Source organism: Podarcis muralis, chromosome 14 (genome assembly GCF_964188315.1).
Source record: "Podarcis muralis chromosome 14, rPodMur119.hap1.1, whole genome shotgun sequence".
In the NCBI taxonomy this organism is placed as follows: domain Eukaryota; kingdom Metazoa; phylum Chordata; class Lepidosauria; order Squamata; family Lacertidae; genus Podarcis; species Podarcis muralis.
Genome location: NC_135668.1, coordinates 55,120,007 through 55,144,547, shown reverse-complemented (window position 1 = coordinate 55,144,547; position 24,541 = coordinate 55,120,007). Strand labels below are relative to the sequence as shown.

Sequence of the window (24,541 nt, the reverse complement as noted above, 5' to 3'; positions counted from 1 at the left end):
CGGTGCGCCTCAGCCCCGCCCCCCTCGCCGGGCGCCGGAGCGAGGCGCATGCGCTCTTCCGGCGCTCGCCAGGCCCCGCCCCTCGGCCGGACCGGTCGGAAGGAGCGCCTGCGCCCCCCGAGGTAAGCCGCGACGGCGCCCCTGGGCATGTGCAAAGCGCCACCAGGAGCGGGGCAGGGGGCGCTGGAAGGAACCCCGGGCGTGGAGGCGGAGGGAGGGCGCCCTCGGGGCTGCCGAGGGGCTCCGGGCCCGGCTCCGCCTGGGCGCCCCTTTCGCCTTCCGGGCTCCGGACTACAACTCCCAGCAGCCCCGGCAGGCAGGCCCCGCAGGGGGATCACGGGAGTCGTAGTCCGAAGGCCTGCAGGGCCCGGGGGGGCGGAGGAGGAAGAATTCCCCACCCGCCGCAAGGAGCCCGCCTCCTCCGGGCGCGACACTCCCAGCCCGGGACGCCCCCCGGTGCCTCCGCGGTCCCGACCCGGGGGCTCCGTCGGCGGCAAAGGATTGGGCCCCTTCCTGGAGGAGAAGGACGCTTCTGGGGGCGGCTAAGCATGACTGAGCCGCCGCCTCGAGCAGCAGAGACCATATTATCATTTTCACCACTGTTGCCGTGATGACTGTTATTAACTATTTCAACCCATATGACGACTATAATTATTAATTATTTTATTAATTATATTAAATATAAATATATTATTTGTAGGCAGAGCTCATCCTCTAGAATATAATAGCTTACTAGGGAAATGCCGAAGTTGCCCTTTGGGGTGCCTCAGGGTCAATTTCGATGGTAGCCCGTATGGTTGTACGGGTGTATGTATGTATCTCAATTTCAACTCATGAGCTTTTGCTGCAATCTGCTCTGATTGTATATTTCATCTTGTATGAACGCTGTTTTTATTTGTGTTGTGCAAGGTGGTCTTTGGCCATAATGAATTATCTATCTAATATAATTATATTAATTATATATTATAATTATTAATTATGCTAATTATAATTATTAATTAATTAAAAAAACAACTGTGCACAAATGAATTCTGTGCGAACCCCACGAACTGTAGCAATGAAAGCACCGCTCTGAATGCTGTTTGCTGGGCAAGGCTCCCCGCAGGCGTTGGGTTGGCCGCTGTGGGTCTGGACCAGGGCGGCATTTGTTTGGCCTGATCCAGGCCCCCTTGTGTGTGGCAGGATCCGAGCTCCTTCCCCAAAGAGCCAGCTAGGATGGAGAACAAAGATCTGGAAGCCGAGATCCACCCGCTGAAGAACGAGGAGGGCAAAGGTCCCGAAGGCCTGGCCAACTGCACCCAGAAGGAAGCAGCCCCCAAGAAGCTCAAGCGGCTCTCGCGATGGCGCACGGCAGCCTTCTTCCTCTCCCTCTTCCTGTGCCTCACGGTGGTGTTTGCCTTCTCCTTTATCATCCCGTGCCCAGTGAGGCCCATTTCCCAAAGGATGTGGAGCAGAACTTACGAGGACGCAGGTGAGTGCCTGGGCGCAGGGGCCGCAGCCACTCCTGGGGGCCCACGGGGGCTTGCGGCCCATCGCTGAAGCCCCCCATTCTGGCCTCTTTGCAGCAACCTACGCGTTCCTGGCCATGCAGGACGTCAACAAGGACCGGGTCCAGGACGTCCTCTTTGCCTTCAAGGCTGCCAGTGCCAGCAGCAACAGCACAAACAGCTCTTGCGCCAGCCAAGGTGAGGGTTCCTGGGGCTTGAGTGTCTCTGCAGAGGCTGCTCCTTGGGGTAGAGAGGGGAGGAGGCCGCCGGGGCTGAATGGGCTGCTCCTCTTCCTCCAGGCTTGGCCTCCCCCTGTGCCTTCCTGGCCGCTCATTCGGGCACCAACGGCAGCACGCTCTGGCAGAGGCCTGTCGCCCAAGAGCTCCTGCTGATGGACTGCTCCGGGGAGCAGGATCACACCCCAGCCTGCCTCATTGTAGGGGAGCCGGACATCCTGGCAGCCATCGACCTGGAGACAGGTAGGCAGGTGTCCAGCAGCCCCTTGCCCAGAGCGTCACGGCAAGAGGCATGCAGGCAACCTTCCTGGTGCGATGAGGGGGTTGGGGGTGGTCTTGCCAAAGGCAAGGTGGTTCCTTTCAAATGAGATTCGTGAGCTCCAAAATACGCAAGCGAGTGCGGAGATTAAAATTTTTATTCTAAAACAGCAAGCAATGTATACATAGCAAGCATGCACTTCAGTCTGCCACTTGGAAACCCTCAAGAAGCGACAAAGTGACTCCCCCAGGTAGGTAGCCTCAGTTTGCAGGGCCCTGCAGCCGATCAGTCCGTGCACAAGCTTCAGAGAAACTGTGCCCAAACTGTCCCATTTTATAGATAGCCACCCCCTCCCAATGCCTCACTTTCTCAAAACAATGTCCAACATCAAAGAAGGTACCCAGCATTATTTTGGGATGCGTCCAAGGGAACAGGGGCAATTGGCAGGCCCCTTCTGGCCCCAGCCCACCGGCCGGCAGCCAGGTGAACTCTGGTCCTTGGATCGGCATGTAACTGCGACCCGAACTTCAGAAGCTGGCCACGCAAGCCAGCAGAGATAAGAACTCTTTGCAACGGAAGGGCAGAGAGAGGCTGTGTAAAGCGTATTTACAGGCATTTTATTCAGCATCAGGACAGAGGAAAAACATGTCTGCTCCCCTTCGTGTCCAAGCAAACAGCATAAGCAAAAGCTATACACACAAGGGAAGTTCCCAGCAGGCTGTGCTGGAATGTAAACAGGCATGTGACAAACAACAGTCATGCCTGTTCCTCTGAAGGTGGAATGGAATATCGTAACCCGTCCTCCACAGCTGATTAAGGGAGCTGCATGGGGGGCTTCTCCCAATGTTCCCAGGACATTAAAGACTGTTCTCACACCATCAAAAAACTGAACAAGAGCGAGGGAGGGGGAAGGAACAGAGGAGGCAGGAAGGGCTCTGTGTCACTAGCTCCTCAATACCTTTTGTCTTCCGGGTGCAGTGGCGTAGCGTGGGTTGTCAGCACCCGGGGCAAGGCAAGTAATTTGCGCCCCCTAACCTGTGGATTTGCGCCCCCTAACCTGTGGATTTGCCCTAACCCCAGATGTTGCGCCCGGTGCGGCCGGCCCCCCCTGCACCCCCCACGCTACGCCACTGTCCGGGTGCATTTCCCATATGGGGGGGGGGGTGTCCATTCTCATGAAGGAGTGAGGAGCACCCATCCCACTGATGGGCCACCTTTGCATCCTGCAAGTGGGCTGGCACTAAGTTAACTGGACGCAGCTTTGCTCTGGGCAGCAACAGTGAGATTCCGTTCTGCTCAGACAGACAAGAGAGCTGCCTGCTGGATCAGCCCCAGGAGGGATGGATCAGCGACTGAGTGGCCTCTTGAGTCTAATTCCCTGAGCTCCGCTCTGCGATTGGGTGCCAGAGGCTGCTCCGCTGCCGTCCACCTTTATGCCAAAGCCAGGAGAGCATTGGAGCTCCTGTCTTCTCCTCCCTGGCCCAAATAGGACTAATTTAGCCAGCTAGCCCTGGTGATCATCTCATGTTTATTGGATGGATTTCCCCCTTAAATTGATTTTTAAATTTCTGAATTTATTGTTATCCACGTTTTATAGTGTCTTTTATGCTGTTTTTTGTTGCCTCAATTAAGTGTTTTAAATTTGTTGTTGGCCACCCTGAGCCCGGTTTTCTGAACCGGGAAGGACGGGGCATAAATACAAATTTATTATCATTTCTATTCTAGCCCATATTCTGTGTTCCAAACAGAAAGTGGGCAAGAGGGAAGGAAAGGCAGAGTTGTGGCCGGGAGTGTGAGTTGGCTGCCATGGCCGAGGCCCCCAAAATGCTGGGAACGGCGGTTCTTTGTCCCCTTCCTCCCCTCACCCCACGAGGCCCTTGCTTCCTGCTTATTCCTCAGGCCAGACTCTCTGGAATGAGGCTGCCAACCTCAGGCCTAATTCGACAGTGCTGAGTCCATTGCTGAAGATCCCAGATGTCGACGGAGACAGCACCTCTGACCTTTTGGTCTTCACTGAGACAGGAGAGGAGGTGAGCTTAAATAACTATAGATAACTATAGCGAGGAAACTTGGCATTTCTTCAGCATTGCCATGCAAGCCTCTTTAAGACGGAGCAGGCAGTGGTGATGGCAGGATAGCTCAGCTTCCTCCCCAGGCGCAAGAATCCCATGGCCTTCGTTTGCTCTGCAGATTCAAGCCCACTTCTATTCAGGGAAACATGGCACCCAGATTGGATCCATTGGGACCTTACATCTTCCGGGAAGAGTCGGCCACCTCATGCAAGTCACTCCGAAGGACTCCCACTACGTGCTGCTGTACACAGGTGAGTCCTTCCCCCTCTGGAGTCTTGGCCCAGGGGTCCCTGCCAAGGGCGGGGTCCTCTATGGAGAAGGGCTGTCCTGAGACAATCTTTGGAGTCTGGCGAAGACGCTGCTGCTTGGCTCACCCGACTCCCTTCTTCCCTCAGCAAAGGCCCTTTACGCCTACTCTCTGAAAGCGCTGTGCCAGATTGCGTTCAGCTCTACTGCCCACAGCAGCTCTGGTCTGACGGAAGATCCACTCTGGGAGATGGCGATCGACAGCGCCACGCGCCAAATCACCTTGCTCAGGTACCGCTTGTAGGGCTTCCAGCAGGGGCGGGAGGTGGGGTTGACCATTGGGGGGCTCGGGGAGAATACGTAGCGTTCAGAGCAAGCCGGATGGGAACTTGGGAAGAACTCAGTTCATGTCTGAGAGCAGCAAGTGGGGTTGAGAGAGAGAGGTGGTGTTGCTGTGAGCCAAAAAGTCGCCAGTTCAGTTGGTGACCTTGTATTAGGAAGCCCCAGTGCTTTGTTTCTTAGAAAATGTTTAGGGGTACTCTCATTTTGACTCAAGTTCAAACCAGGAAAAATAAATACGGTAAATGGACAAAAGTACAAAGAACATGCATGACAGCGGGAAAGGAAGCCGCCATCAGAGGTGGTAACAACAAAATGGACCAATCACTGTGCTAGATTCCAACTCCTGCTTCACACATTAAACACCCGCTTCCGTCTGAGACTCAGGAAATGCCATGACAGAAAATGAGGCTGCCATCGGAGGGAGCAGCAGAACTGATGATTCACCAGGCGAGAGAAGAAACTAATTTTTTTTAATAAAAATTAGTTTATTCCCCCGCTAGATTCACAAAATGTTTAGGGGTATGCGTACCCCCAGAAAAAAAACACTGGGAAGCCCCCACCTGTAATACGGAAATACTGGCCCACCTCGCATGGTTGTTGTAAGTTCTACAGAGAAGAAGGTGCTTCTTTCCCTTCGTCAGAAGAGCCCGTCTTCTGGGGGGTCAGGAGGGCAATGGGGGTCTCTCCCCGCCAGCCTCCTCTTGCCCTCATTGATGTCAGCTGGCACAAGCGCCCCCTGCAGGCCCAGCTGAGCAATGACCTGCGCTCTCGGTCCCTCCCTGTTTAGCACGGGAGAAATCCGCTACCTGACAAAGATGCCTGTGTCTTCGAGCGCCGATTTTCTGGTTTCAAGATCGAACATGATTGAGCTGGTGGACGGGCAGCGCTTGGGCTCGATGTGGGTTACAGAGACACCGCACATCCTAAGGTAAGGGGTGCCAGCTTCTGCCAAGAACCATGACCTGCGAGGTCCGACTCTGGCTTGTGCCTCGTCCTAAGAGGTGCAGGGAGAGTGGCCTGAGCTGTGACTTCCCGCGGGAGGGAGAGGGAAAAGGAGGGCAGGCCAGCCGGTAGTTTTGCCATGCGTGAGGCTCTGAGCAATTACCGTATTTTTTGCTCTATAAGACTCACTTTTTCCCTCCTAAAAAGTAAGGGGAAATGTGTGTGCGTCTTATGGAGCGAATGCAGGCTGCGCAGCTATCCCAGAAGCCAGAACAGCAAGAGGGATTGCTGCTTTCACTGCACAGCAATCCCTCTTGCTGTTCTGGCTTCTGAGATTCAGAATATATTTTTTCTTATTTTCCTACTCCAAAAACTAGGTGTGTCTTGTGGCCTGTTGCGTCTTATAGAGCAAAAAAATACGGTAATTACAGGTGGGCTTCGCAGCCCAGAGGAATTTGCCAACAGTGCTCCTGAGCGCAGGCAGAATGCCCAAGGGAAGAGAAGGGCTTATGCAACTGGGAAGGGAGCAGGGGCTTCCCCACAGCTTTCTGGAGATAAATCCCTTTCTCCGCTTCCCTCTTTAACCAACGATTTCTTCCCCCTTTTCTGGAAGGATGGGGTGGAGGAGGGAGAGGTCCAGTGTGCTGGTCAGGGCTGCTAGGAACGGCTCATTCAGCTCCTCATCTCCCTCTTGCAGCGAACCTGTGCTTGGAGCCTACAGGCCGGACGAGGTCGACGTTATCGTTATGACCAGAGACTCTTCCAGGAAGAAGGTTTGTTTAAAGGCCCACATGGGGTCCCTTGCAGCAAAGGCAGAGTTTTGTCCTTGTGTTGCCACCCTCCAGGCCTCTTGTGAAGTAGGGGCGTGGGGCACAGAAAGAAGGGCCTCGGGTGACAGTCGCAGGGTCTCTGTCAGTTCATATGGGGAGAGGCAGACCTTGGGGCATTGAAGGCTTTTAAACCAGTCCTTTGAATTAGGCCCCAAAACTGATTGGCAGCCGGTGCAGTTGGGCCAGAGTTGGCAATACATGCTCAGCCCGCCTTGCCCTGCTGAACATCGTGGCCACTGAATTCTGCAGCAGCTGAAGTTTCCAAAGCTGCTTCAGAGGCAGTCGCAGGTCGGCCGCATTGCAGTAACCTAACCTGGAGGTTACAGGAGGACAGATGACAGAGGTTAGGCTGTCCCAGTGCAGGTGGGGGCGCGGCTGGGCCACCAGCCAAAGCTGAAGGAGGCCCCAAGCCACAGCAGTGCACCCAGGAGGACCCCAAGTTGCGTACCTGCTCCTTCAGAGAGAGATTCACCCCCTCAAAAGCGCCACCTCCCACCCTCAGGACTTTGGTGGCTCCTTAAAGATGAGCAAATCTGGTGAAGGAGGGTCCGAAGTTGTGCATTTTATAGGTGTGATGGTTAGGCTTGGTCCTGGCCTGCCATGGAGCAGCTTCTGGGTGCTGAGAGCCTTTGCCTCGCCCAGCACCCCGTGGCAGAAGCACCCGGAGCAGGGGCTGCAGAGGGCAGCCTGCTTGGGGGCAGGGGCTGCAGAGAAGAGCGCTGAGGACCTGAGGAGGCAGCACCCTCTAAGGCAGGCCTCTTCTCCGCAGGTCATGGTCATGGAAGGCACCTCCGGAGACATCGAGTGGGAGGCCGGCCTGAAGCTGCTCTCGGGTGCCGACAGCCCCCGGCCAGCCACCCTGTCCACCTTGGACCGCAGATCGGTCTTCCTCTTCTGGGGCCAGTACCAGAGGGACGCAAACGGAACGGTAAGCGGAGGGTGGCATGCTGTAGCAGGAAGGGAATGCAAAGAAACTGTTCCTTCTGCCAGCTGGCTTTGGACCGGGGGGGGGGGTAGCTGAATGGAATTTGCCTTTAGGAATCTCTAGCTCAGTTGGTAAAGCCTGAGACTCCTAATCACACGGTCGTCGGTTTGAGCCCCACGTTGGGCAAAAGAGTGGACTTTGCATGCAGTTGGAGAACGCCAGCCTTCCCACAGATCTGGCTTTGTGTGCCCGGGGCGACAGTCACCCTGGCACAGGGTTGCCCCGGTGCCCCTGCCCCTCTCCTCTGCCACCGCGTAACAGAATCGCCTTCCCTAATTGCCACAACCTCGCCAGCGCACATTTCATGCAGGGAATGCGCTGTCTCCGTGTGTTATGGGGGGTCTTGCTGGCGGGGCCTGCTCTGCGCAGTTTGCCCTGGCCTGGTGCCTGGGCTGCAGCTCTCTTCTCTCTTGGCACCAGGGGTCCTGGGACGGCGCCCAGCAGCAACTGTACATGTTCCACCCTGCCTTGCCCAATGTCCTCCTGGAGACGAGCAACGTCACGGAGCACATCGTGGCCTTTGAGGGTAAGTCGGTGTCACGGTCCGGTTCACGGGCGATCGAAGTCCCGGCAGGGGACGTCAGGACCGGGGGCAAGATGGCGGGATGGGAGCAGGAATGGGTGTCCAGAAGCCAGGATTCAGGAAGTCAAGGGTCTGAGGGTCAGGAAGCAAGGAGTCAAGAAGCCGAGGTTCGAGGATTAGGAAGCAAGAAGTCAAACGCAGCAAGGCAGGGAGCGTGTTGCTGTGGCCAAGAGCCGAAGGGAAATGCTGACCTTATATCCCTTCCCGGCTCTTGCCACCAGGTGCTGTGAGTTACCAGTCGGCCTCACCTGTGTGGTCGCGCCTTGCCTCTTCCGAACAAACTTAGGAAGGCCCCAGTCCTGCAGAGTCCTATTGGTCCCAGGGCCTGGCTCCTGCACACACGCCTGACAGTCAGGGGCCTCCCCATGCTGGCGGGGCAGCTTCGAGGAGGAGGAGGCTGCCGCTGCTGCTGCTGCTGCCTACCCCCCAATCCTTCACCCTCTTTCACTTCCAGGGGTGCTCTTTGAGCGGAGCCGCCACGCCTGCTACGTGCTCCTGACGGGGCCCCAGGTAGGGCAGGCCCCTGGGCAAGTGATGCTGTCGAAGTGGAAGCTGAAGGAGGCCATCGCCGGCAGCCGCGTGATCTGGCTCAATCAGGTGGCGCAGAACAGCGAGCAGAGCGTCCGGGAGCGCTTCCTCAGGACGAGGTACCGCAGCCCCCAGTGAGCGCCGGCAAGGCTGGGGTGCGGGGAGAGGACAACCCCGGAGGACCCGAGGCCGGCAGAGGCTTCCCGCAGTGCCAGAAGGCAGAGAAGAGCCACCGCGAGGCTGACGATGGGCAGGGCTGGCATGGCAGGAGGGGGCAGAGGCGGCCTTCCCAGCGCTGCTCCTCGCCCGCACCCAGGGCCCTTGCCCTTGGGGATTCCTGCTGCAAAGGCTACCTCTCTCTGTCTTTGTGGAGGCCTGGATTGGGGGGCAAGCAAGCATGTGGCCCCTTGACTGGCACTGGAACGCTCCCCCACCAATGGACTTTCCTGGGGGGAGGAGAGGGCTCAGCACCCAACACTTCACTGGGGTTGATGTCTGCAGCCCCCACTCCCTTGGCTGCCCAGCTCCTCCTTCCTCCCTCTCGCTGCTGCCTCCACCGGCTGGGAGCCAGCAGGGAACCAGGGAGTCGTTTGGGGGTGGGGGCCTTGAGAGCTCAGTGGGACCCTAGCCTGCAGCGCTCAGGGGCAGCAGCCTGGGGGGAGGCGGTGGGGCTCTCCCTCACTCCCCCTTCCCCAGGCGCCTGCTGGCCTTGGCTTCAGGCCCCACTTGGTGCAGGGAGGAGGAAGGGGGTTGGCTGCTTTGCACGGGGAAGGGCCCGAAACCCGCCCCCCACAGCATCCTTTGCCCAGGCGGCCCACCCCCCACCACCAGGACTGGAGCCGACGGGGCTGCTTTTTCGCCTTTGGGGATTTCTCAGAAGGTTTTTCCTTTGGGCTTTGGTGGTGGAGGTTTCGCACACAGGGCCACCTCTTGCGCCTGAGGAGGCGGGGACTTGGCCAGCTCGCTGCTGCTGCTGCTACTGTGGTTTCAATAAATCCTGGTTCCTTGTCCACAACCTCCGTTTCCCGTCTGTCTCGGGGCTCCTGCATTCGGTCGCCAGAATGAGCTGGGCCCCCAAACCTGTGGCATTCACTTGAGGGGGGGGGGAGGAAGGAGGCGCAATGGGCAGAGGCCCCTCCTCTCGACACGTTCTCCCCCTGCACATGCACTCTTGGGGATGAAGAGGCCGTGGCTCGCTTGCACCCCAGGCCCAAATTCAAATCCTCCGGACTGGCAAGGAGAATCCAGTGACCTGGTTCTGTGCCAAATCCTGTTTGGGGGGGTGGGGGTTTCAAAGAGAGACCTCTGTGTGGCAGGGCAGCCCCCTCCTTCCTCCAATAAGCCCTTAGGTACCTGGAAGCGTCTCTTGACACGAGGGGAGCGTTTGCAGTCTTGCCAAGTCCTGGGCTCAGGCAAGTAAGAGGACCTCTGTGCTTCGGCAGAGTTTTCCCTGTGCAGGTTTTCAGTGAGGAATCGGTTTGCTTTCTGCCAAGTCAGGCCGTTGGTCCCTACGGCCTGCTGCTGCCTACGCTGCCAGGCAGGAGTCGTCCAAGGAGCCAGAGCTTGGCTGGGAGAGGATGATGGGAAAGGGCTTCTGCATGCCAAGCAGCCGCTCTGCTCCTGCACTTTGTTCCATGCTTCATCCCCTGGGAGCAGGAGCTGGAGGAGGAGTCAAGGCTACTGCAATTAATCCAGAATGCGGCAGCCAGACTGGTGACTGGGAGCAGCCGCTGGGACCACATAACACCGGTCCTGAGAGATCTGCATTGGCTCCCAGGACGTTTCCGAGCACAATTCAAAGTGTTGGTGCTGACCTTGAAAGCCCTAAACAGCCTCAGCCCAGTAGACCTGAAGGAGCGTCTCCACCCCCATTGTTCTGCCCGGACACTGAGGTCCAGATCCAAGTGCCTTCTGGCGGTTCCCTCCTTGTGAGAAGTGAAGCTACAGGGAACCAGGCAGAGGGCCTTCTCGGTAGTTCCACCCGCCCTGTGGAACGCCCTCTTGTCAGATGTGAAGGAAATAAGCAGCTCTCTTCTCTTTAAAAGACATCTGAAGGCAGCCCTGTTAAGGGAAGTTTTTAAGATTTAGTGCTGTATTGTTTTTAACACTCTATTGGGAGCCGCCCAGAGTGGCTGGGGAAACTCAGCCAGATGGGTGGGGTATAAATAAATAAATAAATAAATAATAATAATAATAATAATATTAGCACAGCGGCACCAGAAAAAGAGCCACAGCTGGAACTGGCCCTGGCACCAAGGGCTCGGCTTGCGCCCTCTCAGTTGTGCATGTGCATGTGCACGCACACACATACACACACACAACCCCCCATGTCCCTGTTGTGGAGGCCAGTGGGGGTCCCGGCAGAGCAGCTCCTGGCTGACTTCCAGCCCTCGGCCCCCATCTGCTCCGAAAGTGCTTTGCTGGCATCTGTTCAGCGGTGGCGGCAGCATGCCACGCTGGGATTAGCGAGAGGGAAACGGCAGCAGTGCCAGGCTAAGAGGATGCCCTGCCCCAGTTTCCCCCAGGCGTGAGGACCGGTGGGCCAGGCAGAAATGTTGGGGGCAAAGCGGCCCTCTTGCAGCGCAGGCCTGCCAGGGGAATGAGAGAGACTCGACTGCAACCCCCTGCTCAAAGATGGGGCCAAGTGGGGTTTTAAGGCTCTCCAGGTTCTGCTGGGGAAATGCAATGGGAGAGCGGAGCTTTGCAGCCCCTACTAATCTCCTTACTGGGCAGATGGCAAATACCTCCCAAGCCCCAGAAATGCGGAAAGATCCTCGCAGGGGATTTGGGGCTGAGGGGGGGTGGCATGGAGCAGATGGACACGGCCGGTCCCTGAGCTCTTGATTATTTTCCCCAAGGGCTACATGGGTGTTAGAATTGTAGAGTTGGTAACCTCAAGGTTGGGGTACTGCAACACGTTCTATGTAGGGCTGCCTCTGAAGACGGTTCGGAAACTTCGGCTGGCGCAGAATTCAGCGGCCAGGTTGCTCACCGGAGCAAGACGGCTTGAGCATCTTACACTGATCCCGCTCTGACTGCACTGGCTACCGATTAGTTTCCGGGTCCAATTCCAAGTGCTGGTTTTGACCTATAAAGCCTTAAACGGCTCAGGGCGGCAATACCTCAAGAACCACCTCTTTCCATATAAACCTACCCAGACCCTGAGATCATCTTCTGAGGCCCTCCCTGTTTGCCACCACCTCGAGAAGTCCAGAGGGGGGCAACACGAGAACGGGGCCTTCTCTGCAGTGGCTCCCCATCTGTGGAATGCTCTCCCCAGGGAAGTTCGCCTGGCGCCTTCATTTTACACCTTTAGGCGCCAGGCTTTTGGATGATCCGATTTACATCCTATGCTCTTTTAAAATGTGTTTTTTTTGTGGGGGGGGGTGGGCTGTTGCGTTGTTTTTGTTTTTATTAGATATTTTGTGGTTTTATATCTTGATTTTATTCTGTGAACCAGCCTGAGACCCCCGGGTATAGGGCAGTATATAAACTCAATGAAGAAGATGAGTTGGAAGGGAACCCCCCACCCACAAGGGTCATCCAGCCCAGCCCCCGCAACGCAGGAATGGCACTGTGGGGGGTCTCATCCACTGCTCCCCCCCCCCCCATTGCAGGCAGTCTAGGCAGGCCACCCCACTCCTTGCAGCTGCCTGAAGCCAGACATCTTCCCTGCCCCCCTCCCTCTGCTCAAACCCACGCCACCCCCTTTGGGGAAGGAAAGACACCCCGGAGGCTCCAGAATGAGCTTTTGCTCCCCTGGCCCCCACCCCACCCCTTTCTCCCTGTTGACTGCAAATGCCCACCCCCAGTTCTTTGGGTGGAGAAAGGAAGAAAAACTGACCAGCCCCCAAACAGCTCTGCTGTTCCTACGGGTTTTTATTGGATTCCATCTTTGCAGAACAGATCTTGCAGCAGCTGCAACCTCCTTCACACACCGGACAGGTGCTGGAAGACATCTGGAGGGCTGAGTGGGTGCGGGGGGGGGCACAGAGCAGAAGAAAGTCCGTCCTTCTGGCCTTGCACTGCCCCCTCCCCTCAGGCAGCTGCGGGAGCAAAGGACACCCCCACCCTGCCCTGGGACCCATCTGGAGGCCTGGGGTGGCGTCCCTCACAAACCACCGGAGGACCCGTGGGGGAGCACACACACGAGGCCTTCCACCTCTGGGGTTTTAGGGACAGCCTGAGTCAGTTGTGCATGGGAGGGAGGGGGCCAGGAACGCTGCTCAGCTGAAGGAGGGGGGCTGGGAGCAGGTGGGCGCTCTAGGCAGGGAGGGGGGCAATTCCTGAGGCAAGACAGTGTCGGGGGGGGGGCAGTGCTCCAAGAAGCAGATAAGGCAGAGGAGGTGATGCATCTGTGCTGGGCTCCTGCATCATATGGCTTCGTTCCAGTGGGGGGGTGGATACAGGAAGGTCAGTTATGAGCATCAGTCGAGGGACATCCAGGTGAGTCAGCAGTGCTTGTCTGGGGGGGCAAAGGCTGGCCCTTCTCCAGCCTGTGTGTGGATGGCAAGGGGAATGGGGGGGGGTCCTAGGTGCCGCCGTCCTCTTCGCCCCCCTCCTCCACCGGGGCAGGCGGCCCCGCTTTGCTCTTGTCTTCGGCCTTTGCCTCGTGGTCCCCCTGGGGGGGCGGCAGGGCGGGGCTGGGGCTGGAGTGGCGCTGCTTCCGCATGAAAGGAAAGACCCTGCGGGGGGAGAGGAAGGGTCCGGTCTGACACTGCAGAGAGGCAATCTCCCCCCAGCCCCACCGCCAGCACCCTCCCTGAAGTGGGGGGCACTTGCAGGCCCCCTCCCCATCAACTCACCGCTTCTTCGTCTCCGGGGGGATGACAGCCTCCGCCAGCAGGTTCTTGTAGAGATCAGACTTCAGGAAGCGAGGGTAGGAGTCCTAGCGGGGAAGGGGGAGAGCTCTGACGTGACTGGGGGGGGGCGACGATGGCCAAGGCAGCCCCAGCCCAGCCCTGAGCCCCCACCCCCAGGATTGCTCCGCACCTTCTTCATCAGCATGTAGATGTGCATTTGGGCGTCATCCATGACGTAGCGGTGGGGGGTCTTAATGCCTTCCAGAGTCCTCTCCATCGTCTTGCTGTCGATGTTCACCCAGCGGGTGGCCCCGGGGGCCAGGAACTGCCTGGAGGGAGCAAGAGCTGCCTTGGCATGGACGGGGGGGGGGGGCAGAGAGTTCCTGGCATGGGTGGGTGTAGGGGTGCAAATACCCAGAGTGTGGGGGGGTCAGGTGGGATTGCTATGAGGAATCATGAAAAATGAAGCAAGCCATTGTGTCCGCGATGAAAGCATTGCGTTGACTGGGTTTGATTCATTGACAATAGTTTCTGATCGAATCCCACAGGCCTCTCCACCTCTGCCATTTGCTTTCTCTACGCCTGACAGGCACATATAAGCGTTCTGAAACACAGGCCAGTTGCTTCATCAGGCATCCTCAGTACATAAAGTTAATAGGTTACTTTGATATAGTTTGTTTATCTTTAGATAGATCTTAAGGGCCAGGAAGAGAGTTCACAAGGAGATGGTAAATCCTGCCTCTCCTGTTTATGACCTCTGGGGTTTTGCTGAATGCATTCCTCCTTTTATTCCTATTTTATTTACTCTGGACTACTATGCATGCTCAAGTAGGAAATAGTTTCTTTGTAGTCTTAACTTTTAACTTTGTCCCCTTGTGGGGGTTTTGAAATGCTCAGAGGAAATCTGATTGGTTCTTACGAACACTCCACAAAAAGTTCTTTTGTGAATAAAACGACCTGGGCCGAGGGGTGGAGGGAATTATTATTGGCACCCCTCCCAGAGTCTTGCTGGTCAAGCCTTGTGTGTATTCTATTAATCAGAGTCCAATCCTTCCTTGCTTTCGGAACGCTACAGGTGGGCACCGAGTAGAAGCGCCTGTGTGGGGTCCGGGAAACCCAGCCTGGCTTGGAGGTCCAGGTTCCTCTGGGGCTGGGAGGAAGGGAGAGGCAAAGCCCCATTGGAGCCCCCTAGAGGTGAGAGGCCACCCAGGGCCGGCCCTACCAGGAGGCAGCTCCTACCTCGGGCGGCCAAGATTGAAGACCAGCAAGCGCAGGGAGCTCTGGGTGGGCGAGTGCTTTGCAACCCGTCCTGCGCCCGCTAAACTCAGTCGCTGCCTTTTGGGGTGCAGCAGAGGAGGCAGAAACAAGATCCGAGGGTCCACAGAGATGTCACGCATGGAACGGGACGGGGAGGAGGCTGCTTCTCGCCCTCGGCTTCAGGCAGCGAAACACTTTGGGCCGGCCATGCAGGCCAGGCCTGCGGGAGCCAGCGAGGGGAAGAGAGCAAGGCGCTTACTGGTAGATGGAGTCCACGATCTCCTCGATCCGGGCCTGCTCTCCGTAGCGCAGCTCTTCGCAGGCCTCCCAGAAGCTCAGGTTCTCGGCTGGAGAAGCAGGAGAGGAAGAGGAGAGAGGTAAGAGAAGCTGAAGAGGCGGCAGCACGGAGGGCCCCAGGGGGAAAGGACGATGGGGGGCAAGTTGGTCTTGCGCACCCCAGAGGCAAAAGTACATTTCTGAGCACAAATCAATGTGTTGGTGTTGACCTTGAAAGGCCTAGATGGCCTCGGCCCAGTATTCCTGAAGGAGCATCTCCACCCCCATCGTTCTGCCCAGACACTGAGGTCCAGCTCCGAGGGCCTTCTGGCAGTTCCCTCGCTGCAAGAAGCCAAGTTACAGGGAACCAGGCAGAAGGCCTTCTCGGTTGTGGCACCTGCCCATCAGATGTCAAAGAAATAAACAACTATCTGACTCTTAGAAGACATCTGAAGGCAGTGCTGTTTAGGGAAGTTTTTAATGTTTGGTGTTTTATTGCATTTTTAATATTTTGTTGGAAGCCGTCCAGAGTGGCTGGGGAAACCCATCCAGATGGGTGGGGTATAAATAAATCTATTATTATTATTATTATTATTAAAGCTGGACCTACCACTGAACTCCTTCTTGAGGAACTCCAGGAGCTGCACCCGGCCCAGGCTGTCTCCGATCAGCTCACTGAAGCCAAAGCTCCAGCGCTCCACTCGCAGCTTGGTGGGGGCCGTCACCCTGCAGGCAAGCGGGGGGGGGGGGTCAGGGTGTAATGCAAGCCCTGAGGAACCCCTGAAAGCCAAGGGGCCTTTCCCCAAAGAGAGAGGTGGAGGGAAGGCTGGCAAGGGGGGCCCAGCGCAGACGCAGGCAGGGAGGGGACCGGGCAGGCATCTAGGGCGCCTCCACCAATTGGGGGCGATGCACTTACGTGGGGGCGTTCATGGCCCAGTAGGTGGTGTCGTCTGTGATCCAGGGATTACTGGGGAGGCAGCCGGACATGATGGGATCGTGCGGCACATATTGCTCGTTGAACTTGAGGTACCTGCAGAGGCAGCAGGAGGGGGGGGAGTCGGTGGGGGCCTTCTCTGCTGCCAGGTACAGCAAAGGGGCTAAGCCCACCCTGGGGGTAACAGGCAGAGAGATGCAAGGACCCCCCCCCCCAAGAAGAAACACGTATGAAATAGGCAACTCACATCACCCAGTAAGGCTGTGGAACCAAGGAATGGGCAGAACCCTGCTCCCTGCCCCCCCACCGCCTCTCAATCATTATCAGTGTTGGATTTACGTATAAGCTAAACAAGCTATAGCTAGAGCCCCACTCTCTTGGGGGCCCCAAAAAATTTTAAAGGGGAAAAAACTGGATGTACAATTACAAAATATAAGATAAAAAACAAATAAAATAAAACCTACATACAGCAAGAGTGTTTTGTGTTGTGTAGGCTCCTCTGATGTAAGTCATGGGCTAGCCTGCTCCCTAAAATATCACTGCTTCGCTCCTTTCTATATATAGGGTGTCTACATTCTGCATGTGCAAATGGTTTTAGATACCTAGGTAAAGGTAAGGGGACCCCTGACCGTGGCCAACTCTGGGGTTGCAGCACTCATCTCGCTTTACTGGCCAAGGGAGCCTGCGTAAAGCTTCCGGGTCATGTGGCCAGCATGACTAAGCAGCTTCTGGCGAACCAGAGCAGCGCATGGAAACGCCATTTACCTTCCTGCCAGAGCGATGCCTATTTATCGCCTTGCACTTTGACGTGCTTTCAAACTGCTAGGTTGGCAGGAGCAGGGACTGAGCAACAGAAGCTCACCCCGTCGTGGGGATTTGAACCAGCGACCTTCTGATAGGCATGTCCTAGGCTCTGTGATTTAACCCACAACGCCACCCATGTCCCTATTTTAGATACCTATGAGGTCCAGAAATTACCATATAGCATTATATTCAACACAGCAACAAATTGTTGTGGACAAAGGACAGCTGGACATATAAAGGGCCCCATTACTAGGGCCTCATCAAACCTCAATCTGGCCCTGGTCATTGTCCTCCCCACCGCCACCCTTGCCCCCTGCCTTTGAGATTGTAAGCCTGAGGACTGGAACCTGAGGACTGGAACCGCAGCTGGCAAAACGTGGGCTGGACGAGGCAACTGTGAGGTGGATTTGTAGCTGGTTCACTAAAGGAACCCAAAGATTGCTCCTTCATGGTTCCTTGTCCTCCTGGGGGAAAGTGACCTGTGGGTGCCACCACCTGGGCCCATTGTTGTTCTACCTGCAGAGCCCCAGGTGAGCCCCACCTGCCCCTGGAAGCCCCTGGCCAGCTGGCAGCCCTGGCGCTGCCACTCACCCTTCCAGGCAGACGGAAGACTTGACCCTTGTCCTGCCCATGGCAGCGCGGCAGTAGCGGATCTGCGTCCAAGAGAGCGGGGGGGGGGGGTGTCAAGGAGCTGCCTGCAACCCCCACCCACCCACTCCAGCTGGCCCAAGGCATCTCAGCAGCAGCCTCAAGGGCACCTCCTGATCTTGACCTGCGTCGCTCTTGGCCCACCAAGAACTTGGCCCACCTGCCTCCCACATTAACCCTTCAAGAGGTAAGGAGGGTCTCCCCCGACCCTGTCTCCACCCCCATCATTCAGCCCAGACACTGAGGTCCAGATCCAAGGGTCTTCTGGCAGTTCCCTCCCTGCGAGAAATGAGGTTACAGGGAACCAGGCAGAGCACCTTCTCAGTGGTGGCGCCCTCCCTGTGGAACGCCTTCCCATCAGATGTCAAGGAAATAAACAACTATCTAAATTTCAGAAGACATCTGAAAGCAGCCCTGTTTAGGGAAGATTTTAATGTTTGATTCTATTTTGAATATTCTGTTGGGATCCGCCCAAAGTGGCTGTGGAAACCCAGCCAGATGGGCGGGGTTAAAGAATAAATTTATTATTATTATTATTATCATCATCATCATCATCATCATCATCATCATCATCATCATCATCATCATCACTGTTCTCTGAAAGATAGAGCCAGCTTGTTTTCTCCTGCTCTGGAGGGTAGGACCCAAAAGAATGGCTTCAAGTTGTAAGAAAGGAGATTCTGAAGATGTTTGACTCCCCTTCCTTGGTGGTTTTTAAGCAGAGGTTGGGTGGCCGTCTGTCAGGGATGCTTTAGCTGAGATTCCTCCATTGCAGGGGGTGGGACAAGGAGACCCTGGGGGTCCCTTCCATCTCTACAATTCTGTGATTCCTGTATCCCTTCAGCCCCCTCCCCCCCCAAATAAACTCACCTCCCGTTTGTAATAATCCGCGTTCTTTTCCTGGAAAGGGGAGAGAAAGAGGTGAGCAAATCTCAGGGGCTGCCTTTGCCTCGCTGCCCCCCTCATCTTCTCAGAGAGGGTCAGACTCCAGGGTTGCTGCTCCCCCCCCCCACTGGCCTTTCCCTCCCTTGCCCCCCAACTCCCTTTAACCAGAGATGCCCAGAGTTGAAGCAAGAGGGCAAAGCGCCAGGCTCAGACCTCTCCCGATGGGGGCCCCCCTCCTCCCACCCACTCAAAAGGAAGCATGGGGCTAAGGGACCCTTCCCACCCACCAGCAAGCCGAGCCCCCCCCCATCCCAGCGGCAAACAGTGAGTTAGTTACATGGCCGTGTTAGTGACTTACGTGGACGGACAGACGGACAAAGCAGCAGACAAAAGAGAAGAAAACAGACCCCAGTGATCAGGAGGGAGGGGGAGGGAGGGGGAGCACAGGCAGACAGAGCAATGTGAGACAGAGAGACGGACGCAGCCCGAACCCCCCCCCCCCAGCACAGGGACGAGGGGAGCAGTCCGCACACATAGGGGGAGGCCCTTCCCTCAGTCGTCATCGTTCCCCCCGCTTTGCAGCCCTTCTTGGTGGAGATGCAAGGAGGGCCTTCTCGGTGGTGGCTCCTCCCAGGCAACTTTGGAACTCTGCCTAGGGAAGCCCAGCTGGCTCCCTCCTCACTGTCCTCCTTGCTCCCTCAGATTTGGGGGAACTGTCTGCTTTTGAGGAAGAGGCTGGTCTGGCTGCTGCTATTGCCATTATTTGCAGGGTTTCCATAGAATTTATTACAGTGGTACCCCGCAAGACGAACGCCTCGGAAGACGAAAAACTCGCTAGACGAAGGAGTTTTTCATTTTCTTAGCCGCTTCGCAAGACGCATTTCCCTATGGGCTTGCTTTGCAAAATGAAGCTTGCCCCGCAAGCTCCGGGGATAGCGGGGAAGCGCAGCGTGTCTTCCCCGCTGTCCCCGGACCTCTTTTGAAGCAAGGGGCGGCGGGGAGAAGATCGCTTCTCCCCGTTGCCAGCCCCGCAATCTCCGGGGACAGAGGGGAAGGCGCGCGCGCCTAGATTGCGGGGCAGGCAATGGGGAGAAGCAATCTTCTCCCTGCCGCCCCTTGCGGACGGTCTCCATAGGAACGCATTGATTGATTTTCAATGCATTCCTATGGGAAACCGTGCTTCGCAAGACGAAAAACTCGCAAGAAGAAAAAACTTGCGGAACGAATTAATTTCGTCTTGCGAGGCACCACTGTATATGTACCGTATCGGCCCAAATATATATATATAGTGTTTATTTTTTTTATTTTTTACCAACAACCAAAACACAAAGAGTGAAACCCCCCAGGCAGTTGGTACATTGGGTATGCACAATCAATAATAACATATTCAAATCAACGATATGTACAATTTTATATACGTTAACACTCCTCCATCCACAAGGTTTATCTAACTTTTAACATTTTAATTGCCCCAAATTGTTCAAACCTACCCAAATAATCTTCTCAAACCAATCCTCCTCTTTCTCACTGACCTTAAACCCTTTCATTCTGTGTATCTTCACCGTTAGATATTCTAAAATTACGATATTATCCAGTTTTTTCCTCCATTGGTTCACCCCTAACTCTTCTGCATTTTTCCAATTACTCGCTATAACCTGTCTGGCTGCAGTTACCATCAGTTTTACCCATTTACATTCTGCACCTTTTTCCCCCAAATTCCGAAAAGTTAAAAGTGCAGCTTAAATTCATGGCCATACAAAAACTGGCATTTTTTGTGAGATCGCTGCTGAGACAGACAAACGGTAAAAGGGAACAGGTGTGAGCGCCTGTGGAATTTTAAGGGAGCAGCTTATATTCAAGCATTTTTCTTTTTCCCCCCCTTGAATTTTAAAGGTGCGGCTTATATTCAGGTGTGACTTATATTCGAACTGTACAGTATACTGTTTTACTTAAAAAACAATTAAACATTGATAGAAGTAAAACAGTATACTGTACAGCTCGAATATAAGTCACACCTGAATATAAGCCGCACCTTTAAAATTCAAGGGGAAAAAAGAAAAATGCCGCTCCCTTAAAATTCCACAGGCGCTCACACCTGTTCCCTTTTACCGTTCCTGCCCACAATTCCTGCCCACCCCCTGCCCCCCAGCCAGGTTTATAGCAGTTCTTATTTATATCTGTGAACCGCCTTGAGTCCCATCAGGGAAAAAGGTGAAGTATGAATAATTATATTAATATTATAATCTTCAAAGCCCGGGGGGGGCCTGCCGAGGGGGCGAAGGGAGCCAGGGCGACAGGCACCTTCCAGAAAGAGAAAGGTCAACACAGAGGCATGTCCTCACCAAAGGGGAACCCGCAGTGGGGCAGGCACAGGAGGTTTTTGCCAGCCCCACTCTGGGCCAGCAACTCACCCACTGCAATGGAGGAGCAGGGAACAGAGAGAGCCCCTTGCAAGGAAGCCAAAGGCAGGCATCGCTCTACCACCAGGTGAAAGCAGGCGGTAAGGCTGGCACAGAGGGTGCCCCCCACCATGGGTGAACAAGAGGCAGGTGCTGGGAGCATTGCTGAGAGCCAGCAAGCCATGCCAAAGGCTCTTATGCAGCTGCAGCAGCTGCCCAGGGAGGTCTGGGGCACAGAGCCCAGGGCAAGGGTGGCCCAGCAATGTGCCCATCGCTCCCCACTGCCCCCCCAGATCTGCCACCAACCCCCACCCCCCGCACTCACCAGCTGGACTCGGGTGCTCTGGCAGTTCCTCCTCTCCGGCCCTTCCTCCATCACATTAAGGCTGCCAGGCTGCAAGCAGGAGAGAGAGGGGCTGGATTTTACCCTTCCCTCCCAGAGCGGGGGGCCCACCCTGCTCCCGAGCAAGCAGGGCTCCAAGTTCCCACTCTGCTGCCAACCTGGAGGCGCCCTGGGGGTGCAGGATAAACTCTTGGCCTGCCTCCCAGGGCCAGAGGGGTCAAGGAGGGGCCTCAGGGGCCTCCTCTGCTCTGGACCCAGCTGCCTGTGGGCAAGGGAGGCCAGTGAAGGAGGAGGAGCAGCAGCTCACTGCCCAGGAGATGCCCATGCCATCCCCTCTGCAATGCCACTCTGGCTGGAAGAACAGGGCAGTGGGAGGTGGCAGCCGAGATGGCTGGGAAAGCTCGTGTGATACCTATTAGCAATAACAGCCATATAGGTCAAGGACCCCTGGATGGTTAGGTCCAGTCAAAGGCGACTCTGGGGTGCAGGGCTCATCTTGCTTTCAGGCCGAGGGAGCTGGTCTTTGTCCACAGACAGCTTTCCGGGTCATGTGGCCAGCATGACTAAACCGCTTCTGGCGCAACGGGACACCGTGACGGAAACCAGAGCGCACAGAAATGCTGTTTACCTTCCCACCACAGTGGTACCTATTTATCTACTTGCACTAGTGTGCTTTCAAACTGCTAGGTTGGCAGGAGCTGGGACAGTCATGGGGATTCGAACTGCCAACCAGCAAGCCCAAGAGGCTCAGTGGTTTAGACCACTGTGCCACCTGCATCCCAAAAAGCCATACAAACCCTTCCTGTTCATGGGCAGTCTGCCCCTAAACACCAGTTGCTAGGGGTCACGCTGTTCAGCTCATGCCCCACTTGTGCAGGGCCGTCTTTAGCAGATGTGGTGCAAATATCCACCCAGCGCCCCCAAAATACCACAGATAGTGTTGGGGTGGCCGTAACCGCGCACTGCCAGCCATTTGGGGGTGTGCAACTCTCCCCCATGCTGTTGTGGGAGAGCGATCCCCGCAGAGGCTTGGGAGGGAAGCTGCACGCCTGGCAGCCTTATGGTTGGCGGGGTACAGCTGGCGGGCATGCAGGGAAAGGGGAGGCCACCAGCAAAGCCGCGCAGCTCCCCCACTCGCTGGTGTGTCGCCGGCTCTGCACTTGTGGGCTTCTTAGGGGGCATCTGCCTGGGCTAGAAGGGCCTTTGGTCCCCTGCCCCCCATGTGGCCCTGCGAGTTAGGAGAACAGTGGGGCTGGCAGCCTCCTGCAAGGGGAGCAGCCTCTCTCAGGCTGGGCTGCCTCTCCTTCTCCGCCTCACCGGGGGCCTGTTGACGAGCCAGTAGGCCTGTTCCTGGCACTCGATGACGATCCGGTCGCCTTTCCGCCGCTGCTTGGCTGCCCTGGAGGTCAAGAGGAGGGAGGGACGGAGCTTCAGGGCCTCTGGCTTCCCAGCCCCACACCCCACATGGCTGCCACCTCCTCCTGCCCCCCACAAACTCACCGGAGCTGCTCTCTGGCCTGCATAACAACAAAGTCCCAGGTGTGGTTGATCCTTTTGTGCAGCTGGTTGTAATCTTCCTGCAGGGGATACCGTCATTCCAGAAGAGGGGAGCCAGGAAGCATGAAGAGGGGGCTGCACTCCCCCCTCCCCCCTGTCCCCACCCACCATGCCCCCCTTACCTTCTCATGCTCAATGAGCTCTCCCTGCTTGCGGATGTTCTTCTTGGCCAGGTAGATGGCTGGAAAAGGGAGGGTCTCTTATTGGCCAGGGAACCTGGGTGGGGGTTCCCCCACTGCCTGGGCTCAAGCTGCCCAGAGGTCTCCTGGGACTCCCTTGGCTCTTGGGGGGGGGCAGAGAAGTGGCTCTCACCATAATCCAGGTCTGTCGCTGGCCACTTGGTGCTCATCCAGAAATAGGGGGTCTGCGGAGCGCAGAGAGAGAGGCCGGATTAACTATGAACCGAAAGCAGCACCTGCTAAGGGCATCATCGAAAGAGGGCACCACAGACATCTCCCACTGCCGGATTTACCATGGACTTTGCAGTTAGAAAAAGTATGGGATTCCCTCACCCCCCCAAAAAAATGTAAATAAAGTATATAAAAATAAATATTATTTTCCATCTGACTGTAGGTTTCATTTCATTTTGAAAAACTAAAATCTATTCTGCAGTTTATTATAGTTTATATTTTGAATTAGATATCTATGGGGGCACCCAAATCTTCCAAGTGCTTAGGGCCTCTAGAGATCTTAACCCGGCCCTGCCTGATTGGGGAGAGTGGGGCAAGAGGCAGCCAAGCCCCTTTGGCCCCCAGAGGCCGCGCTGCTCCACCCCCAGCTGCGCTTCAAGGGGGCTGCCCGATGCAGACTGAGACTCTGCGCCCCCAGGCTTCCCGGAGCCTGAGAGAAGGACCGCCCTCCTCCTCCTCCTGCCTCCCCAGAGATGCTGGCCGACCCACCTGGAAGCGGTAGGGCGTCTCGTCGACGCGCAGGGCGAGGCTGCGGGGCTCCTTCAGCGGGTAGATGTAGCCGTGCTTCACGATCAGCTTACCCAGGTGCAGGGACTCTGCGGGAAGGACGAGGATCGTGAGCAGCCCCCCGCCCAGCCGCCCCCCGCCCGCCCTCCGGCACATCAGCCCGCCCGCAGCCGCGCCCTCGAGCAGCTCCGCGGGGCGCGGCAGAGGCTTTGCGCAGCGCCGACTCACCCTCTTCCGAGAGGCCGTATTTCTGCAGGAGCCACTCCACGATGTCGTATCCTGCGGGGAGAGGGAGCCCCCCCGGTCAGCAGGGAGCCCGGCGCCGCCCGCCCCCACCGGCCCCGTCATTGCTGGGGCGCCTCCGCGGGGCTCAGACCGGCCCTCCCGTGTCCATCCATCCACCCAGAGGCAGCTTTGCGCAGCCGCCGCCGAGATCCCCGCGGGAGGCGCCGCTGCCGGGAAGGCGAAGCGGCGCCGGAGGGGCGGCGGGGCGCGCTGTGGGGCGCCCCCTCGGGGGAGAGTCACTCACCGGTCATGGCGTGCGGGATGACCGTGAGCAGGAGGCGTTGACTGCGCAGCTTGATGCCCATGTCCGGGTCCTGCATGCCCAGCACCACGCGCTCCATCTGCGGGGCGGCAGCCGCTCAGACCCAGACCCCTTGGCTCCCGGAGGGGCAGCGGGGGGACCCGGGGCACCCCACCCCACCCCGCCGCCTACGGGGCTGGCGGAGACCCAAGGCAACCTCCGACGCCCCCCGGGCGTTGCAGCCGCCCCCCGCCCGCCCCCACCCACCTTGGCCAGGCAGGGCAGCTGCAGGCGCGGGCTGCCCCCCGGGCGGAGCGCGCTGATGGTCATGGCGGCGGCCCCGGAGCGGCCGGGCTGCTGCAGGCGGGCGGCGGCGGCGGCGCCAAGTGGCCGCTTCTGCGGCGGGGCACCGTCGTCGGGCCGGAGGCCGGGCGGCTCTCGGCTGCCCCCTGCTGGCCTGCACGGCCAGCCTTCCACCTGGCGCCCGGTGCCTCTGCGCGCGTGCAGAGCGCGGCAGCGGGTCGCGGCCAACCCGGGGAAGCGCCCCGTCCGGCTCCTTCAGTTTTGCACGAGGCTGGTGCGGGGCGAGAAGCAGCAGCTCGGCGGGCGAGTCCCTTCCCTCCTCTTGGCCCAGGCGGGGGCTCCCTCGGCCGGACCGCTGAGTGGACCAGACGGTGCGGACA

The 24,541-nt window shown here is 57.1% G+C and overlaps 2 protein-coding genes across 4 annotated transcripts; one reads left to right on the top strand and one right to left on the bottom strand.

The window, feature by feature from the left end:
• The first annotated feature begins 2 nt into the window (after positions 1-2).
• Positions 3-9,525, top strand: FAM234A (family with sequence similarity 234 member A). Of its 3 annotated transcripts, none has more exons than XM_028705421.2 (12): positions 3-122; positions 1,183-1,471; positions 1,566-1,685; positions 1,787-1,966; positions 3,882-4,012; positions 4,173-4,305; positions 4,450-4,591; positions 5,430-5,570; positions 6,282-6,357; positions 7,184-7,342; positions 7,820-7,925; positions 8,437-9,525. In XM_028705421.2, exons 2-12 carry the CDS (start codon positions 1,216-1,218, stop codon positions 8,646-8,648), a joined length of 1,656 nt encoding a protein of 551 aa, XP_028561254.2. In that variant the 5' UTR covers positions 3-122; positions 1,183-1,215; the 3' UTR covers positions 8,649-9,525. The 3 variants fall into 3 exon arrangements, with proteins under 3 accessions (XP_028561254.2, XP_077774899.1, XP_077774898.1); XM_077918772.1 differs by lacking the exon at positions 3-122 and adding an exon at positions 424-811; XM_077918773.1 differs by lacking the exons at positions 3-122; positions 7,820-7,925 and adding an exon at positions 422-811 and having other exon boundaries at positions 8,437-8,620.
• Positions 9,526-12,371: 2,846 nt separating this feature from the next.
• On the bottom strand, positions 12,372-24,266 carry RGS11 (regulator of G protein signaling 11). Its single transcript, XM_028705423.2, has 17 exons — positions 24,126-24,266; positions 23,862-23,958; positions 23,561-23,611; positions 23,315-23,421; positions 22,728-22,779; positions 22,538-22,596; positions 22,359-22,435; positions 22,176-22,257; positions 20,841-20,909; positions 18,102-18,131; positions 17,175-17,236; positions 15,762-15,875; positions 15,456-15,571; positions 14,829-14,916; positions 13,503-13,641; positions 13,316-13,398; positions 12,372-13,195 (listed from the first exon to the last, which is right to left on the bottom strand). Exons 1-17 carry the CDS (start codon positions 24,186-24,188, stop codon positions 13,042-13,044), a joined length of 1,443 nt encoding a protein of 480 aa, XP_028561256.2. The 5' UTR covers positions 24,189-24,266; the 3' UTR covers positions 12,372-13,041.
• Positions 24,267-24,541: the final 275 nt, after the last annotated feature.

Excerpts from the sequence above, each read along its gene's own strand:
- FAM234A (XM_077918772.1), top strand. The coding sequence starts at position 782 with ATGGTAGCCCGTATGGTTGTACGGGTGTAT. Across the intron at positions 4,013-4,172 it reads TCACTGAGACAGGAGAGGAG|ATTCAAGCCCACTTCTATTC; the intron begins GTGAGCTTAAAT and ends TTTGCTCTGCAG. Across the intron at positions 5,571-6,281 it reads GAGACACCGCACATCCTAAG|CGAACCTGTGCTTGGAGCCT; the intron begins GTAAGGGGTGCC and ends TCCCTCTTGCAG.
- RGS11 (XM_028705423.2), bottom strand. The coding sequence starts at position 24,188 with ATGACCATCAGCGCGCTCCGCCCGGGGGGCAGCCCGCGCCTGCAGCTG. Across the intron at positions 23,422-23,560 it reads ATACGGCCTCTCGGAAGAGG|AGTCCCTGCACCTGGGTAAG; the intron begins GTGAGTCGGCGC and ends TCCTTCCCGCAG. Across the intron at positions 22,436-22,537 it reads AGCTCATTGAGCATGAGAAG|GAAGATTACAACCAGCTGCA; the intron begins GTAAGGGGGGCA and ends TATCCCCTGCAG.